This window comes from Diplotaxodon limnothrissa, linkage group LG20 (genome assembly GCF_057381915.1).
Source record: "Diplotaxodon limnothrissa isolate DT_005_m linkage group LG20, D_limnothrissa_male_GT1.1, whole genome shotgun sequence".
In the NCBI taxonomy this organism is placed as follows: domain Eukaryota; kingdom Metazoa; phylum Chordata; class Actinopteri; order Cichliformes; family Cichlidae; genus Diplotaxodon; species Diplotaxodon limnothrissa.
The window spans coordinates 21,885,538-21,905,474 of record NC_140615.1 but is presented as its reverse complement, the minus strand read 5'-3'; the positions used below and the strand labels follow the sequence as shown (position 1 = coordinate 21,905,474).

The 19,937-nt window shown below is 40.1% G+C and overlaps 1 protein-coding gene across 1 annotated transcript; it reads left to right on the top strand.

Annotated features, from left to right (window-relative positions):
* The first annotated feature begins 477 nt into the window (after positions 1–477).
* uckl1a (uridine-cytidine kinase 1-like 1a) lies at positions 478–19,496 on the top strand. Its single transcript, XM_085343973.1, is given in 16 exon segments — positions 478–540; positions 542–567; positions 4,889–5,076; positions 5,282–5,388; positions 9,326–9,496; positions 9,736–9,807; positions 9,945–10,134; positions 10,236–10,297; positions 11,365–11,381; positions 11,588–11,686; positions 11,767–11,860; positions 13,994–14,056; positions 14,157–14,279; positions 14,505–14,612; positions 14,863–15,019; positions 19,414–19,496. Coding segments are annotated over 16 exon segments (1,623 nt in total).
* Positions 19,497–19,937: the final 441 nt, after the last annotated feature.

Sequence of the window (19,937 nt, the reverse complement as noted above, 5' to 3'; positions counted from 1 at the left end):
CATTCCCTGTCTGCACGATAAACTGATATCATCTTTACAGACTGACAATGAACTGTGATGAAAAAGCATCATGACAATCCATTTATCAATTTATTGCCGCCTGTGATTAATTATTAATTATTAATTTAAATGGTAAATGGTAAATGGCCTGTATTTGTATAGCGCTTTTCTAGTCCCTAAGGACCCCAAAGCGCTTTACACAACCTGTCATCCACCCATTCACACACACATTCACACACTGGTGATGGCAAGCTACAATTTACTGTTCCTCTCTTACCGTCTCTTCCTCTCATTCTTCTCTTTGAAACGTTTTTTAATGTCAGAAAAACAAATTAATAAATACAAATATTAAAATTTAGTCGTTTTTTTGCAAGTGAGTCGTTAGGCTCTGTTGAGCTGAGTGGTGTGTAGTTCCTTTGCCTGGGTAAGATACTACATTACCCACAATCCCTCCGCACAGCTACGAAGAAACTATCCATGGCTCTAACCAGCCGCTACCGGCTCCGAGGTCTCAGGATCCCAGCGGAGGCGAAGTGCGGTAAAAATAATGACGTCCCGCTCGGACAGGTACACGATGCTATCAGTATTTTTACCTGTGTTTGAATTTTTTTGAATCCTGAAATAATTAATGCAGTTTTTTTTTATTTTATTTTATTCACATTTTTATAGTCCGCAGCAGCTTCGTCCTGTATAACGCTAACCACACTGACGCCCCTTCTCCTCTCCTCCTCCTTCCTTCACCCCCTATAAACAGATGTTTACACACCATTCCGTTAAACCCTGTCTCTGTTAGTTAGTTATTAACTGATCAGTATCATCACGATGGGGGATGAAGGTGCATCAAATGCGCTTCAGAAATAGGTGAGCTGCATGCTGACACAGTCGTGCGTCACAGTCTCTGAAGTCAAACCTCTGCATTTCAAGCTTTATTACAAACATTAGCAAGGAAGTAATACCTTAATCATTTTTTCTGTTGGAGAAGTTTGAGGTGGCGCTCGTTAAACTTATTTTAGCCTGTTATGAATGTAATCAGAGTACTACACGCCAGACAGTTGTTGCAGATTTGTCAGCTGCACATCCATGATGCAAATCTCCTGTCCCAGCACATCTCAGAGGTGCCCTATTAGATTGAGATCTGGTGACTGTGAGTACAGTGAACTCATGGTCATGTTCATGAAACAAGTTTGAGGTGATTTGAGCTTTGTGACGGGACACGTGACATGATAATGGACAGAATAAAAATTAAAACGCAAAAAAAAAACAAGAATAACGATCAAATAACAACAGCCAACAAAGACTCAGTGTCACAAGATTCATCGTAAAGACGAATATTAAAGAACTCAAAACTCAACCCAGTGGTCAGACACCATAAGCATTAGAATGGTGAAGCGATATTGAAGATAACGAATGATAACGAATGATTTTTACAGTTTTCAGTTTTCTGTCTGTCTTCTGTCTTTGTCCTTTGGGTTGTTGGTCAGCCGAACTCCCTCTGTAAGGGCTGAGACTGACAGTTTTCGCTGTTTTCTCACATGACGTGTATCATAAGAAATCATTTTGCCCCATTTGGTTTTCTAGTGTTTCTGTTGATCAGGTCGGTGAACTGAAAGGAAGGATCAACAGAAGACATCCATCATGGCTTCTTTTTATTTAGAGGTGGCTCTATTAATACCAGCCAAGCAGCTCTTTGCTGTCAGTGTTACAGTGATCCTCTTAGACGCTGTCACTCACTCTCTCGCAGAGAGAGAGAAAGCAGGACACGGAGAGAAGAGCAGATTTTTCAGATGATTAAGGCTTCACAGACGTGTGAATGCACAAAGTGAAAACAGACTAGAAATAGACCTGTATTTAACACGTTCACGGCCTCGGTCAGTGCTGAGGGCCGCTTGCTGTTGTTTTTGGGGAGGTTGCCACAGTGACGGGTGAGCTGGAGGGTAACAGGTTGTCGTCCGAAGCAGATATGACTCTGCTGGACTGCACAGGAGCCAGAATCTCCGGCTGCTGGTCGTTGAGGTCTGACCGCAGGTAAGATGTGGCTGACTGCAGTGTTGCTGCTGTTGTTTTCTCTCAACACAGACACCCTGCTGGTTTTCCCCCAACAAAGCTCACATACACACTGTGGATACATGTGTGAGTGCTATAAATAGTCTGCAACCAGGGGTTGTTGACAGGTCAGAGGGAGTGCCGTATCCGGATTAGTTTGCAGTGATTTGGTGTGAGAGCTGGGTTTATTTGGGTTGCTTGAAATGTGTCATTACTGCACATTTATAATGACCTCGAATATGCAAAACACTCATTAGTCTTCACTTCCATTCAAGATTTGTCCCATTTAGTATGCATGCGCTGTAGTAGTGCATCACATCCAAAACAAGCAGGGTACCGATTTAGTTTCTAATTATTGCCTGTGGGAGTGTATAAGTCCAGAAAGAGTCCCCAGAGAGCATGACGCAAAAGCTAAGCTGACTTTTCCATGTTCCATAGTTAACGGTGATGTGAGCCTAATCTAAATCACTGTAATCTAAGCTGCCGTGTACCTAATAAATTACCTTACAGTCTTACTACTACACTATAGGTAAAGCAGTATTCATATTCTTTATGCCAGTACTGCACCATAACCGTAAAAGAAATGACAATGTAACTTAAAGCTTTTGTTTTGTGGCTACAGTATCAGAACTTAAAATAGTGAAGAGAAAGAATCACAGCATGTGTTTATAGCATTGTTACGATAACAATAATACAGCTCCACTCCTACTGAGCTCTCACAATGCCTTTATACTACAAGCTGCAGTCACCCTCACGCACACTTTTTATCTATGTGCACAAATGCCTATGGATCAACTTGGCATTCACTATCTTGAGCGTACAGTGACGTTAGCTTTTCAAACTCTCAGCTTGCTGAGGTGGAGCCGGAACAGTATTCACTGTGGATTAATCGGCTGTATACTTTCTTGAAGCATGTTTATTTCTGTATTTGTAAAATGCACAACAGTAGTAGCAAATTTCCATCCTATGTAGGGACAGGGATAGCTCAGTAGGTAGAGTGTTGGCCCCATTATTGGAAGGTTGGGGTTCGAATCTGGCTACCCTGAGGTACCCCTGAGCAAGGTACCGTCCCTACACACTACTCACCGGGTGCCCAATGGCTGCCCACTGCTTCACTGAGAGAATGGGTTAGATGCAGAGAAGAATTTCCCCACGGGGATCAATAAAGTATACATTACTATAAACCACTATCTCTTTATGTTAATAAAGTGTTCTCATACCACCATGCTAGAAAAGCTCCAGTAATTCATATGTGTAATTCCTGAAGACTCAGAACTTCACTGGAGGGATGAAACGCCATTCTTCTTAATTATGGTGGCACAAACTGTCAGTGTAAAGTCTCCCAGAAACGCTCACTTATGTTTAAATGTGGTTCCTGTAAATCTCAGAGCATATGATTTATATCATCTTAGTACTGAAAGAGCTCCTTCTCATCAGGATAGAGATTTTCCTCAAAGAATAAAGGTGAGCAGTCACAACAGTGAAATTTTAGTCAAAGCAAACCTAAAAAACCTACCAGCAAAACACCCCAGAGCCACAAGACCCTCTCACTTTAATATGTCTTGTTATATATGAGGAATAGTCTAAACTTCACATTTACTGTAACCGTATACAAAGAAAAGCTGTGATTTCTTGCAATGTGAGAATCCACTCTCCTCCAGTCCTTGGGCAAGATACTAACCCCAAGTTCCTCTCTGATCAGCCTGAGTATGAATGTGTGAGAACGTTAGATAGAAAGCACTTACATACAAAAGAACGGGTGAATGAGGCATGTTGTATGAAGTGCTTAGAGTGCTCAGATAGACAGAAAAGTTCTGGGTTACATTTTTAAATGTTCTTGATTTGTATTGTAATGAAAGTTGTATTTTTTTTTAAAGTTGTGCCAAAATGTCATGCAGTCAAAAGTGCAGCAGATGTCCTTAAACTGCTATTACAGAAAAACTGGATGTGGATATGAGATTTTACATCCTCTGTGATCAACAGCAGAGCTCATAAACAGTAATGTGTTTGCGTAAAGGGACAAAACTCTTTTCTGCTTGCACAGCAGGTGTTGGCATTCTAGAAATTGTGTCTTTCTGTTGTTGTTTTTGACCATGAGCTCCACATTTTTAGTAAAATATTTAAACAGGATGTTTAAGGATGGTTGGCTATGGTACAGATTTAATGCTTTCTAAATTCAGAATTATTGGAAGAAAAGAACTAATTAACTTTAATATGTATAAATGTATAATTTAATTTGTGTTTGTTTGTATTCCTATGAATGCGTAGGTATGAATGTACATGTATGTGTATATGGGCCAGTTGCATTTCTATTCAAGCATAAATTTGAGTTGCTTCTGTACAATTAGTTAAAATATCCTCCTGAGAACTGAGGAACTTTAACTTTTTTTGTGATTTCCTTCCTCTTTGGAGCTAAGAGAGGCCACCCAAAAACATGAGATATCATGGAAAGCCCAAGATGTCCTCTATTTACTACATTAAGACTTAGTAAGCTAGCTTAAATAAGTCAAAAGATACAGACCAAATCAATTCAATCCATCTATCTCTATTGAAGACGCCATAAGTTTTAGCTAACCTTTAACTCTTAAGACCATAAGCACAAAAAAATACGTGTTAGTGATGTTAGTGTTAGCACTGTGTGTGACTGTAAATTAGCTGCATCATGCAGAAAAGCCCAGTAAGTATTTTCAAAATAAATATACATTTGCATTAGAAATCAGAGAATGCAGACGACATCATTTGCTGTAATAACTCCATAGGCCTAGCTGTGACAGTTTCCTTCCTGTTCCTTCCATGGATCGTTTGTTCAGGCTGTGACCTGCCCTGCTGTTTGCTGTTTTTGCAGTGGGAGCGGGGAGGACTCGTTGGACCGCCTCCTGCCCTCGGCTGGGGCCCCTCGCAGGAAGAGCGCTACCTCGCTGAGTAAAACAGAGCCTCCTCTGCTCCGCACAGGCACACGCACCATCTACACCGCTGGCCGCCCGCCCTGGTATGACGAGCACGGCGCTCAGTCAAAAGAGGCCTTTGTCATTGGTACGACACTCACTGATGATGTTGTTGGTCCTCCAGACTGCCAAGTCGTGGCTTTGAGCTGCAGAAGCTGTCCTTAATGTCCTATTCTCTCATATTATATCCATAAACATTTTAGTGCTATCACACATGCATACCAGCAGACAGCATTAGACACACTCTGAAAAACACAAATAATGGGCCTTTGAAATGCTGTGTGGATCTGCAGGGCTGTGTGGGGGCAGTGCCTCAGGGAAGACCACCGTAGCCAATAAGATCATTGAGGCCCTGGATGTGCCGTGGGTTGTGCTACTGTCGATGGATTCTTTCTACAAGGTGATGCCTGTTTGTGTTTTTTGTCTTTATCGATTTGGTAATTATTACAGATTATCTGTTGGCTTGTTAAAGGAAGAAATGATGTATGTGCAGAGAAAATCTTTCGGTAATCTTAGGAGCTTTTCCATCACAGACTCGAAGTAATCACTGTACTGCTGTCACTTGATTTAATAAGAGGTTGTGGTTTTGCCTTAAAATTACAGCCTTCGAATGACAGACTATTCATGTGCCGCAGCAGTGAAAATGAACCTACAGAGACCTGCAGGGGAAAAGGAACAGAGAACAATGGAGTAACATATTTCTGTTTAGGCGGAACCTGGAACAAAATGCACTGTAAGAACATCAATTAAACTTCATTTAAATCACCCAGTGTATACTAAACAAGAAAGAGTTTGAGGTTTCCACCAAGACTAAAGATTCCCTCCACAGCCTTTGTGAATTGAGTTTCTGGATCCAAAAGTATATCTCTCACTTTTTATTTTAATATGTGTAAAGAAGTCTCATTAACAAAACCCTGAATCCATATTTCTAGGTGAAACTAAGCTACACCACTAATAAAATTTTCATGTAAATTTGTTTTAGAACTTTTTGTGTAATCCTGACAACAAACAGAGCCAATCGCATAACTTTCTTGGTAGAGGTAATCAATTTGAGTCCCAGCAGGAAACCAACATATTAGGCTGTTTGTTAAATCTTCAGAAAAGATGTCAGATTAATTGAAAATTTCCATCCATGCTCTAAACTGGCATGTAACTGATACAGTGCAGAAACATTGCATATTTTGTTTAGACAGTAGATTGTCCTCCATCTTGTTCAAACACAGAAAGTTCCCATTTGATGCTCAAGCCAAAACAAGTCATTATACGATCCACCATACTGTCTACACAGGATTATGGACCTATCCTGTAGGTTCATGCTGTCGCTAATGCTATAAACCACTGGATGCGCTCTACCACAGCGTCACGTGCTATTCATTACTGCAGACAGCTACGGCTCTCACCAGCTGTGAGTTACACAGTCAACAGTCCAGAAAGCACCCACTGATCTGTGATCTGTGTTTGTTTTCATAGACTCAACTTCTTTAGTTGAGATCAGTTGGGAAAACATAATCATTACAGATAGAGAGTCATAACAAGTTCCTCAGACCAACTTTTTTCTTGTAAGCCGCACACTCATAAGCAGAGATGTTCAGTCCTCTATAAGACTTTAAATCTTGCTCATGTTTCCAATTATTTTTGTGCATTGTGGGTGTTTTTTTGAGTGAAAGAGTGTAACTATTTGCTCTGCTGCAAAGGAACTCTTGATCTCAATTAAATTTGTCACATAAATAAATCTTAAGTTAGTAAACTACAAAGAGAAATGTTAATATTTATGTTTTCTGTCCCAGTGTTCAGAACCACATAATAAAAAAAATATTCATCACCATCACAGAGACACGAACCAATCATTTTGAATAAATCACATAAACTGTTATCAGGTTTAACATCTTAAAATGTGGTTTAGCCAAGAAGATGTATCAAAAGTATAATTTCATCTTTTGTTGATGAGTCCAACATTTTAGAAACTGCAAATGTTTGTTGTCTTGTAGAGTTTAAAAGATCAGTAAAAGAAAAATTGTAGTTAGTTAGTTTATTTCGTAAATAAAATACATAGAAAATGTTAATTACCACTAACTTTCCAAATGGTAATTGAGCTAATCCACCACCCCTGCCATCCAGCATTAAATCAGTGCCATTGATTATTAAATTTGGATTTTTGAGCCCAGTAAATAATATTCCCGTCTTTATGCCACGGTCGGCAAGGTCTGTCATCTCAGTTGTGGGCAAATAAAGGCTATCTCATCTCATCAACATCATCAAATCTTCCCACTATACAAAGTGACATCAGAGTGACGTCTTTTATGTGTCAATTTTGGATGTCAAATTTTGGGCCACTGAAGGAGTTGTTTTGTAATGACAGGCAACGTCTTTTTTTTCTACATCTACTGAACATGTAGTGTTGATGTCCATAGGACCTTCGTGTACAGTCTATTTGTAGTCCCGATGTGGTCATTGTGGACCACTTTTCAACGTCAAACTTAGACACATTTTACACGCCATTTTTTTTCGTTGCATCTTAAGGCTTTTTAGTCCCGTGTGTCCAGAGGGTGGAGGACATGTTTTCTATAGCCTCCTGACTACCAGGAAAAAAAATGTTGTCCAATCAAAAAAAAATTTAAATCCCCCAATGTTTGTAAGGTAATTAGAAGACTGAAATAATTTTTTGGGGAAAAAAAAGTTTACATTTTTTAGATATCACATGTCCACTGCAGAGGACATTGGAAGGCAAAACATGTAAAAATGAACTTTGATGGCAAATATTTGCTTCAACTCTTCACCAAGGAGAAGTTTGAACTCAAGGAACTGTAGTGGTTTCTTCCCCCAAAACTGCAAGTCATTGCTATACTGAAGCCATGAGTTGGTGATTGCCAGATCAAAAAGTAGAGAACTGCACATACTGTCAATTTCTGAGTGCGAGAGACCATCCTGTAGAAACTCAACATTCGGCAACAAGGTCCACGTCACCTATGTTGGTAGTGTACTCAGCAATTGCCAGTGGACTTGGCACATGGACAAACCTTTTGTTTTTCTTAGACCATCTTGTGGACATTTTTTAAACACTTCAATACTATACTAAAATGAAGTTAGAATTAAGCATACTATGTTTTAACGTGTTATTAAGAGACTTATTTAAAATATGTTAACAACATTTATAGCTAAAAATTGCTCAATAAGAAGTTTTATGCACTTACTTTTCTTCTTCCCATAAAATGTGCTTGCAGCGATGGCCGCCATGTTCCTTAATGAAAAAACTAAAGTTCCCAAAGCTCCACCCCTTCACATTTGGTATCATTGGAAAGCCCTAAATGTCCTCTGTAGATACCAAAAGGAGGCAATTCTGTAGTATGCAGTGCATGGGAGATATTCAGGTTTAGAAAGGTGCTCTACAGAGGACAAATTTGCATTGCTGGTAGTCAGGAGGATAGGCTACCAGTTGATTTTTGTTTACACCTTTATTATTACCTTTACATTTATTAATCATATAAATTTCCTGCACCTATCATAGACGTCCAGATGAAGTCCAAAGTTCAAATGTTGACGTCCAAGCTGGGTCATGGTTGGACGTCCAAATTGTAGACCTAGTTTGGTTGTGTGTAGTTGTCCAGAACTAGTTGTTGACCAACGGACCCAATATAGATCTGAACGTCTATCCGACGTCCAATGTTTAGTGGGATCAGTAAATTAAGACAAAATCAGGTATGCTGAAGTCTTACTTCTCTCTTCTGCATTCACAGACAAAGGTATCAGCTAATTAATAATATAATCTAAAAGTAATAACACAACTTCACAGAAGAAAATCTGCTGTTACAATTAACAACACAGCAATCTGTAGTTTTTGTCAGATAATTGCATTAATAAGAAGGCACCAATGCAATTGAGACGTCCATCTCAGTGACTGGCTGAGCTGAAATGAAGTCTCAGTCAGATGGTCCACGTTCCTAACTTTAGGCGTTAGCAAAGGATAAACGGGTCAGTTTTTGAAAAATTCACCCTCACTACACTTGTCACAAATGGGTACATTAACTTAAAACATCAAAGCTGTGTTTTGTGCCAGAGTTAAAACATTATTTGAATTCTGTCAAGTTCCGTATTTTAACTTTGGAGTCTATGAGGACTGACTTGTTTGCAGAGCCTAAAGAAGTCATTGGCCATTAGAAGAAGTGCAGTTGTTAGCATTATAATAAAACTGCATTTTCAGCCCAGGAGTTTAATGGTTCATATTTGTGGTAATAAGCTGATCTAAATGATAAAATAAACCCTCATTTAAAATCTTTAAATAGTTAATCAAGTTAATGAGGAAGATCCTCTGAAATTCATCTTTATTTTGTGTCTTTCAGGTTTTATCCCCCGAGGAGCAGGCTCTGGCCGCAAAGAACGACTACAACTTTGACCACCCGGGAGCATTTGACTTTGAGCTGCTGGTTTCCACCCTGAGAAAACTGAAGCAGGGCAAGAGTGTGAAGATCCCGGTGTATGATTTCACCACACACATGAGACATAAAGACTGGGTGAGTTTGGTTTTTATTGCTTTAAAGGAACCTCAGTGTTGATTATGCCAAAGATGAGATGGACCAGAAAGAACCCCAGTGTTGAGGCAGCATTCAAAGCTGAAAATGTATTAAACTTAAATGAAATTTAAATTTTTAAAAACTATGTGTCAAAGTGACACACTGCACCTTTAATCTTATAAAAGCTCAAACGACTGCTTTCTTCTTTAAAGACTCGACTTTCCCTCCTCTTCTTGCAGAAAAATGTGTACGGTGCCAGTGTGATCATTTTTGAAGGAATTATGTCCTTTGCAGACAAAGAGCTTCTTCAGGTAAGACAGTGCATTCTTTTATTTCCTTTCTTTTGAAGAATTCTTGAGTGAAGCAGACTAATCATCACCAGGAATTGTTTGTGCAGCTGCTTGGCTGAAATGAACATTATTGAACTGTTGGCTCTTCGCACCTGCAGCTCCTGGATATGAAAATCTTTGTGGACGCAGACTCAGACATTCGGCTCGTCCGCCGGCTCCGCAGAGACATCACAGTGCGTGGACGGGACATTGAAGGCGTAATCAAGCAATACAACAAGTTTGTGAAACCAGCCTTTGAGCAGTACATCGAACCCACCATGAGGCTGGCAGATATTGTTGTACCAAGAGGTGAGTCAGACAGACCTCGTCTTTCCTAAAGACCACCTAAACTAAAATGTTTGGACATATTTGTTAACACTGGCTGTTCTCGGCTTTTTGTTCCCTCCAAGGTGGTGGGAATATGGTGGCCATTGATCTGATTGTCCAGCATGTTCACAGCCAGCTGGAGGAGGTGAGTCACCAAATCGCTCCGTATACTTGAGAGCATGGTGCCACCATGTGTCTGAAGGCTGAAACATGCAGACTTCCAATTCTTTGTGGGATAAGTGGCATCAGAAGAAAATACATCGAGCAAGCTTTCACATTTTTAACCCTTTAACTTTGAAAAATATTGCCAGCAAACTGAATTAAAAACACAAAACCTGAGATTTGTTGATTTTACAAGTGTTATGTGTGTAGCCATGTGACCTCTACTGTTGTTCAAAAGCCAGTGAAAAGTCCTGCAGTTGTAGTGGATGACATGTTCCTTTATTGTGATGAACATGCTGAATCAGTCGAATGTGGCTCATTCTGAAACCAGTAAAAGCAGTATATGTGTTTGAGTCACATATGCCCTGCTGTTTTAATAAATTATCTATTCAATTAAAAAAATAATTAGGAAGAAATGTACTCAGTAACTAAAACGAAAAACAAAGACTAGATGTGAATGTCGATTTTAGTTATCAAAATGCAAAGACAGAAGGAAACCAACTAAAATCATACAGGACTCTGCCAAAGTCTTGAGCCGTCCCTCATCTTTTTTGTGTTTAAATGTGAAAGAGCTGCAGTGATTTATTGAAACATGCAAACATACAGTATATAAGGCAGAAATAGAGTTTGTACAGTTCTAATGCATGCACGTGCAAAATATTTGGTGTGACCACCTTTATTCTTGAGCACAGCCTGAACTCCTGAAGCTTTTTCTTTAGGAATAGTTTTCCAAGCTTCTTGAGGGACGTTCAAAACTCTTCATTGGATTTTGGCAGCCTTTTGTTTTGTTCTGTGTCAAGATGATTCCACACTGCTTCGGTAGTGTTGAGGTCCCGGCTGTGGGGAGGCCGATCCAGGACTGAAAGTGTTTCATTTTGGTTTTTCTATCCAAGTGTGCTTTTGCTGCATTAGTAGTGTCAGGGCAGGATATTAAAAGGTTTTTTTTTTTAAATAGGAAAAACAGCATCACCATCCTTATCTTCTGAAACATTATTTTTTCCTCTACTATTATTTTCATTTATCGTCTCTCTCTGTCCTCCCTTTATGCAGCGTGAACTCAGTGTCAGGTATGCTGATACATATTTTCACTTCTGTGACTTTGGCCGGCTTATTGTAATTGGAAATTTTATATTCAAACTGTGTCCTCTATGGCTTCCACACTGTGCCCCATCTGCCCTCTCTGAAAACTCCCTGCCGCCTCAGAATCTCTTTTCTCTGATAGTGTGTCGGACTAACAAAGTTAAACCTTTTGATCTGATCTGCTTTGTCTCAGGGCACTCCTGGCCTCTGCCCAGCAGACGCAGCCGTTGCCCCAGACGCTCAGTGTCCTCGAGAGTACGCCGCAGGTCAGGGGCCTGCACACCATCATCAGGTAGTGACATGTGATCATGATGTCCTTCCTGCAGTCCTATAATTTGAAATTTAAAAACGTTTTGATTCCCTCCGCCGCAGGAACAAAGAAACCAGCCGAGACGAGTTTATCTTCTACTCAAAGAGGTTAATGCGGCTGCTCATAGAGCATGCTCTAACATTTCTACCATCTCAGGTGAGTAATCTTGGTTTGAATATCTAGAATCATTACTTTTTATTAATATGATTACCCTTGCATGAAAAGAGTTGCTCATAGTGATTAAAACAAACAAAACAAACAAAAAAACAGTAATTAATTCCCTCCAAATCTCTTGAGTTTCTCATATTTTAATTCATAGTTTTGGTTTCAAGCTGACTGCATTTTGAAGCTTTAACATTAGCGTTTTGGCCCCCACCGTGTTGGGTTTTTTTTAGAGCCACAAGTTACCTTGCATGGATAAAAGGGCTTGAGAAACAACATACCAGATAATTAATCCTAAATACACTCACCAAACCTGAATAACAAACTACTGGGATGTTCTTGACTACACAGCAAGCCATAACATTAGTCAGGTTATCAATCAAAATGCTCCAAAAGTCACCAACGGCACACACAGTGAAGCGAAGTGTTGTGATGAGTCTGACAGGTACCGTTTGGCTGCCTGTAAATCAGCGCAGCCACATCTTTTACTCAATCATCCTGGTGGGTGACTTATAAAAAACTCACCTGTCTCAGAGTTTTTGGAAGAGTCAAAACTATCCGTAGAGCCCAAAAAGCTTTTTTTAAAGCTGTAAAGTTGGACATTTTAAAATGGGAGTGTATGGGGATTTACTCGTTTTTGCACCCAGCCTCAAGTGGTCACTAAAGGAACTGCAGTTTTTTGCACCCCTCAATGGACACAAACACAGCAACAACAACAAAGTTGCAATGTGCCTGCTGGATGTATGAAAGTGCAATACATGTGTTCCTTTAAATAGTCAAACTAAGTATGTTATTAAAACATAATCTGAATTTTACATTTCATGTTTCGTAAGTCGGCTGTATCAATTAAAAAAGTAAAGTAAGCCATGGTGAACCCTGTCGGCTCCCAAATTTCAGTGATGCCTGTCACTGTCATGCAAATAAGAAGTTTTGTCTGTAACTATAGCGTTATGTTCCACATACTGTGTATGAAAACCACTTCATCTTCATATTCTATCATGACAAAACAGCTGTAAAGCTTTTTGCGATTATTTTTCTTTCTTAAGATTTTTTTTTATTACATCTTTGATTCACTGAACTGCAGACAACCCTGTTTTCACTTTTTTCATCCTCATACCTTCTACTGTTTGCCTAGCGGTTAACAACCAAAACCACTTAACAGAACATATAATTATTTCTCTGTATTTCTCTGAAAATGTACTTGTGTTAAAGCTAAGTGAACACTATTAATGTTGAATTGAGGAATGAAAAGCTGCCCTTTTTGATGCGAACTCTTGTAATAAAACTTGTTAGGCTTACTGAGTAAAGCACCTCATTAGAGCCCCCTTCACAGTTAGCTCATGCATGTTAGTCATATTATCCAGAGGGCATGTTTCATACTTCACATTCTAAATCTGCTGACTTTACCTTTCTGCATAATGAGCTGATATTATTAGCTTCTCCTCAGTCACATAAAACAGTAACAATTAATTTCACTGGGGATTTTCTTTTTTTTTTCCTTTTTTCTTTTTTTTGGCAAGGAAAGCAACACAGAAATATGATAGAACTTGAAGTGGCCCCATTATGCCCATTTGCACCTCCAGGTTTTTATATTTGGATTTCTGAGGAGTAGCTTTGCATAATTCACATTTTAAAAATAAACTTTTTTTAGGGGATTGAAGAGCCTAGGTGCAGCTCAAATCTTCAAAGCTACTCTCTCTTGGCTGCCCCTTGTGAACAAAATCTTTTATATCAGGTGGGCGTGGCTTCTGGGCGGACCAAAGCTTCTTGCTAGTTAGAGCTGTGTGCATGAGATGACCATGTCAGGGATTTCTGTTTTCACTGCCATCACACAGAGTGACGAAAAAAAAAGAAAACTGCCTTACACTGAGTGTGTGAAGCTTGAGATTTTGATTCATAGGGATTACCTACTGAAAAAGAAACTAAATACGTCACTATGATACTCATTACAGCAAAAAATAAATAAATAAATAAATCTGAGAACTCTTGTGCAAATGTAGTGTTTGTGTTAAAGATCAGGTTTATATTTGTGTATTTTTTCTTTAGTGCCACTTTTTTATGTCGGTGTGTTTGTTTGTGGGGTGTTTGGTGTGTAATAAAACATCATTTCTTCTTCTGCCTTTGCAGCCGTGTTCAGTTCAGACCCCACAGGGCCATGATTACGAGGGCTGCAGTTACAACGGTAAAGGGGTAAGTGATGTTCTTGTTTTACAAGGTCTTGCTAGCTTCCAGTCGAATATGACCTCAGGGTTTCTGTCATCATGCTCGCTCTGCTGCCTCGTCTCCTCAGATCACCGGTGTGTCGATCCTGCGTGCAGGAGAGACCATGGAGCCCGCCCTGAGGGCCGTGTGCAAGGACGTCCGCATCGGCAAGATCCTCATCCAGACCAACCTCGACTCAGGCGAGCCAGAGGTAGAAAAATATGAGTCATTTACCATCAAATCCATGTGCGTGCTTTGCTTTCCAGACTTCACGCGCTCCTGGGTGTGTCTCAAAAATCACATCAAACAAAAGATGAAAATGTTTTGATTGTTTTTTTATTTTTTTTCCCTTCCACATGATGTGTGTCTCCGTGGTAACTACCCTTCCTGCTTTTGTAACCATGGTAACTGGTCTCCTCCTCTCTGGCCTCACCAGCTGCATTACCTGCGTCTGCCCAAAGACATCAGTGAAGATCATGTCATCCTAATGGACAGCACAGTCTCCACCGGCGCTGCTGCCATGATGGCAGTTCGAGTCCTATTGGTGGGTGGAAATTAGCATCATTACCCTGCAATAAGGCAGCAGTAGGGACCCTCTCCTCTTGGGCAGTCACATGTGTTTTATTACCCATCTGTGTGGGCATTGAGTAGATGTTATTCTTTTTCTCTGGTGCAGTTTGAGTTGTATTATTCCTGCAAGGAAAACCTCAAATGTATCCTTTCCACTTACTGAGCTTCTTAAAGTGATCAAGAAGCCACTAACTGTTGTTGCTGTGATGTGTGTGACTGAGCAGGATCATGAGGTGCAGGAGAATAAGATCATGTTGGTGTCGCTGCTGATGGCAGAGCTCGGGGTGCACTCTGTGGCCTATGCCTTCCCAAAGGTCAAAATCATCACCACTGCTGTGGACAAGGGCCTGGATGATTTTTTACATGTAATTCCTGGTATCGGTAAGCACTTCCATGCATCTTTTCATTCTTTCACGTACTGTCTTGTAAATTCAGATGGCCTGTGTTCCTACCTGTGCACACATTTTACCTGAAGTATTTTTTTTTTACAGTTTGGAGTCAGCAGGAGAAAACTTTTGAATTATAGCTGACGTATAAAAATAAAAATTTAATGCAAGTTCATAAATCTTCATTAGCTTACCACACCGCCTTCAGCGTGCAGGTGTTGGGTTCATGATTTTAGCTTTGTGCAGGAAATAAAAAGCAGCAGACAAAAAGATAATAAGCATCTGTTTCTCTAGTTGACAAATTTAATTTCTTGTACCAGCAGTTTGTAATATTATGATTGTGTCATGTTAGATTTGAAGCAAACCTCTCTTTCTGTCACTACTGAGTGAGTGAGCAACGTGAACATCAGATGGCCCACTCGTAGCTTTACAAACAGAAATACTTACATGTGATTATGTAACTTGTCCTACAGAGAATACAAGTGAAAATACTGCAGCTGTTTTTTGAGGTGTACTAGACGTGATGGCACAAAATTTTTTGCAGGTATAGGAAGTATAAGATTACACCTGAAATCTCATAAAACTCATTTGCTTAAAGGCATTGCAGTCCTGAACTTTTCTCACACTTACCTGATAAAGGGACAAGTGTTAACACAAATGTCCGATGCACTCACATTGCATTTTAGCCGGTCTTTAATCTGCCTGCTCCCTAGTACAGGATCCATTTGGTATCAGATTGCACCAATGTGTGAATGGTGTAGCTAATCGTCTAGTACATTTGCTGCTAATGAGTGGTCATCCTTTGTCCTGCCTCCAGTTGCGCCATCCTGGCAGCACCCCACCTAATCCACACAGAGTATTTCTAGTAGTGACAGTGTGTTTGAAGCTGACTATTTCCTGAAGCATGCACATCAGAAAAGATAGCTGTGGAAACCTGATCACAGCCTGATCGTAGCAATGCTATTTGAAGTTCATGTGTGAAAATGCAGTTAGGGACAGCAGTGCCGAATGTGGACATATTGGAGATCCCACCATTCAGCTTAGCCAAAATCAGGGGCCCGTTCTTCGTACGTCGCTTACTACATCCAAGATCAAATGACACATCCAAGATCAAATCATCGCGCTAACCGTGAGCTCGCTAATCCGGTTCCCCGAACACACCTGCTGTTGACGATTACTACAGCTGGACGCAGTAATGTGACATCACTGGGTGTCGTAAAAGGGGCTACGCATCGATAGTAGAAACATTGATCGGCAACCCTCTGATTGGTCGGCGAAAATGTCGAAGGAGCGCGCTCGGCTCGGTATTTTTCGGCAGCAGAGCAAGAACTCTTGAGTGAGGGATTTCAGGAGTTTCAGAGTTTAATCAGAACGCAAGGGAACACTGCAAAGGCTGCAAAAGCAAGGAGAGAGGGCTGGCAGAAAGTTGCTGACAAATTAAACTCGTAAGTAATTTAATAATAATAATAATAATATATTGGATTTATATAGCGCTTTTCAAGGCACCCAAAGCGCTTTACAATGCCACTATTCATTCACTCTCACATTCACACACTGGTGGAGGCAGCTACGGTTGTAGCCACAGCTGCCCTGGGACAGACTGACAGAAGCCAGGCTGCCATATCGTGCCATCGGCCCCTCTGGCCAACACCAGTAGGCGGTAGGGTAGATTTATCATATCACACTATATTATCCAATATTATATTACATTATATTATATTGTTATATTATATCCTCTTTCACATTAGAGCCACAACAGGACCCACTAGAACATGGGAACAAGTAAAAGTGAAATATAAGAATATTCTATAGAATGGTAATATTTATCACTTATATTGCTTTTCGTCTCTTGGAAAGAGACCCTGAAATAATCTGTTTGTTTGTTTATAACAGCAACCAAGAAAAGGGCAGAGCAAAAAAAGACAGGTGGTGGTCCTGCACCCCCTCGTCAACAAGTTGGTTAAGTGAATAATACCCTCACGGGAATATCGATATCTCTCTATGAGCACACTGTCGCGCTGAGCTAAAGGATCCTGTCTGTCCCGCAATATACGCTGAATTCTGAGGACTCTCCTTATCAATCTTGCACCTTCCGCAATGGGTTGGTCGCGTAAACGGACAGGACATGGCTGCGACAGACTTCCCAAATCCACCTTCGCTTTTATAGCCGTGGTCTCTCATCTTGATTACACGAAGTAATTTACAATTACTACTCTGAAATATGACTTACATCTGTAATAATCACATACATGTAATAGGATGTTAATAGTACATTTCCCTTTTTTAGGAAATGACCTGTATGTATCTGTGTGACATCAATAAAAGGATCAAGTGCTGCATTATCTTCAGTTACATTGATGTTATTTATTTATCGCTGTTGCTTTCGTATAAATGAAGCGGACATACCTGCGTGGCCGCGATCTAATCCTGTTTACATAAAGTAAACCTGCTCCCGAGCAGGTTTACGCTTACGGCTCTGTTGCTATGACAGCAAGTCCCGGATGAGCTTCGGGGAACCGACTGATCCAGGATCACGCGAAATCGTCAACAATCTAATCCGGCTAACCTACTTAGCGAGGTACGAAGAACGGGCCCCAGGAGTGTCTCGGTTCAGCTTTGCCGAGGACTGCAGTGAGTCCAAAAGAGTTGCAGAGGTGATATTGTTTAGCTGTTAAATAAAAAAGGGAAGTTAAAGAACAATTTGGTCTGCACTTTTTCTTTCAATGAGAAAGAACAAGAATTAAAACATATGGCGGCCTCTAAGGTCAAAGCACATGCAAGAAAATGCAAACAGGGAAATGCACAAGTTTATAAATGTTATAGTTACCGGGGAAAAAACAGATAGTCTTGTGCAGGCTAGTAGTTGTGAACATTCAGTCAAATCTGCAGATGTAACATAAATCTCTACCTATCAATTTAGACTCGTTATGAACTATGGGTCAAATGTGTATAGTTTGAAAGAAGCAAGTCTTGGGGCTGCATAATAAGGTTCAATCAAATAGTGCAACTTCATATGTATTTATATACATAGAGTATTGTGTCTGTGTGTTTATGCAAACTGATATTTTTAATCACACTGAGACAAAAAATAGGGGTAGTTGATGTTTTTATATGCTCAAAATGGGTCATTAAAGCCCGTGGGTAGGCGGTTACTAGGCAGCATGATGGTGTCATAATATATCACGTGTAATTCAACATTTGTGGATATAAATTAGATGTTGAGGTCATAAAATTAAAACAACAAGATGCTTTAATGAGGTGCTATTCTGTAGCATTTGTGTATTGTTGGAAGATTTATTATTCATCTAACTGATAACAGAATATCTGTAGAAGCACAGATTTTTTACCAGAAATTCTTCATTTGATCACTGTAACCGAGCACATATGTGGAAGTCGAGAGTCTCCTGAATGTTTGAGTGTTGTGTGTGTAAACTGATGTCCGTCCAAGCAGTTGTTGTTTAGATTCAAGCAGGTAGGAAGCGAGTCGAGTTTAATTAGAAAGTGAAAAGTGAACATAAAATCAATTTAACGTCCTTGAAAAATACCAGTGGAAAAATAGCTTTCTCTTATTGAGCCATTGCTTGTAAAAAAAAAAGAAAAAAGAGAGAGATCTATATGAAAAGCAGAAATTCAGTTTAAACTTTCATTCAACCTTTGCTGCTATTGTCATGGTCCTGGGTCATTTTGACCCAGTGTTCTTAGTTTTTCTGTAGTTTTGTATTTTGTTTCTTATGTCCATTGGATTGTTTGGTTTGGTATTTGGATTCCCCCTGTGTCCATGTTTTTATTGTGGTGTTTGCTCTGGTACCGTGTTCCCATCCTATGTGTTCTGTGTTCTCCTCATCCCCTCGTATTCATCCTTCTTCTCTGCCTCTCTCTCTGCCTCTCTCTCTCCGTGCTCATCTCTGTATACTGTGTTGTGTTTAAGGTCCACATCTTGGTGTCAGTATCGTCAGTTTCGTGTCCTCCCTGCTCGGCCATGAGTAATTGTCTTCAGCTGTGTTCCCCGTGTGTTCCCACTTCCCTCGTTACCTTCTGTGTATTTATGTCAGAGTGTCCCTTTGTTCTGTGTTGCGTCGTCCCTCTAGGTTGTGTGCATTTTCCGTGTCTTCCCAGCGCCTCAGCTTTTAGTTGCTCCCAGTATAGTTTTATATGACTTCTTATGTTCCTGTTAATAAAGACCGGCCTTTGAGTTCATCCCCGTGTGTCTAGAGCCGTGCATTTGGGTCCTCTCTTGCCTTCACACAGCCGCCGCCTGACAGCTATTTAGCTTTACTATCTCTTCACACTGTGTTTTTCAGTGTGTCTTATCGTTACATATTTCTCTTGCCTGGCTTCGGGGGCGATGTCTGCTCTGCTCTGAGTGCACTGCTGTGTGTGTTTTTTTAGGGGACTTTGGGGACCGTTACTTTGGGACTGATGGCTTCGACAGCTGGAGTGATGAAGAGGACCAGGAGCAGCTGCCACACTGACTCAAACATTTGTGAGACTCTGTGAAAGAAAACACAAACTACTTGAAAACTGTTGTGCATCCTCCTCTTCAGGTGTAGACTAGCAAAAAAAAATTGTTATATTTACTTTTGTGTACTGTAAAATTTTATTTTTTTTTACTCCTCTGAAGATGATGTCTGAGTCCAGGTTTGTGCATGAGGGATATTTTGTTCTGCTCATCTTAAATATTTTAATACTGAACAGTAAAGCAGTGCCATTGCCTTTGAGGTGCAGTAAAACAATAATCCAATAACGTTATTAAATGGGTCCAGGTTGCACCAGCTGTTATTAAATCCAGAACTAGTTCAAAGAGTAATGTACTAAATTTAGTTGGGCAATTAAAATATAGTGAATGTCTTCAGTAGTTTTGACTGTAGTAATGTGTAAATCTGTCATGCATATAGGGAGTTCCAGTTCAATAC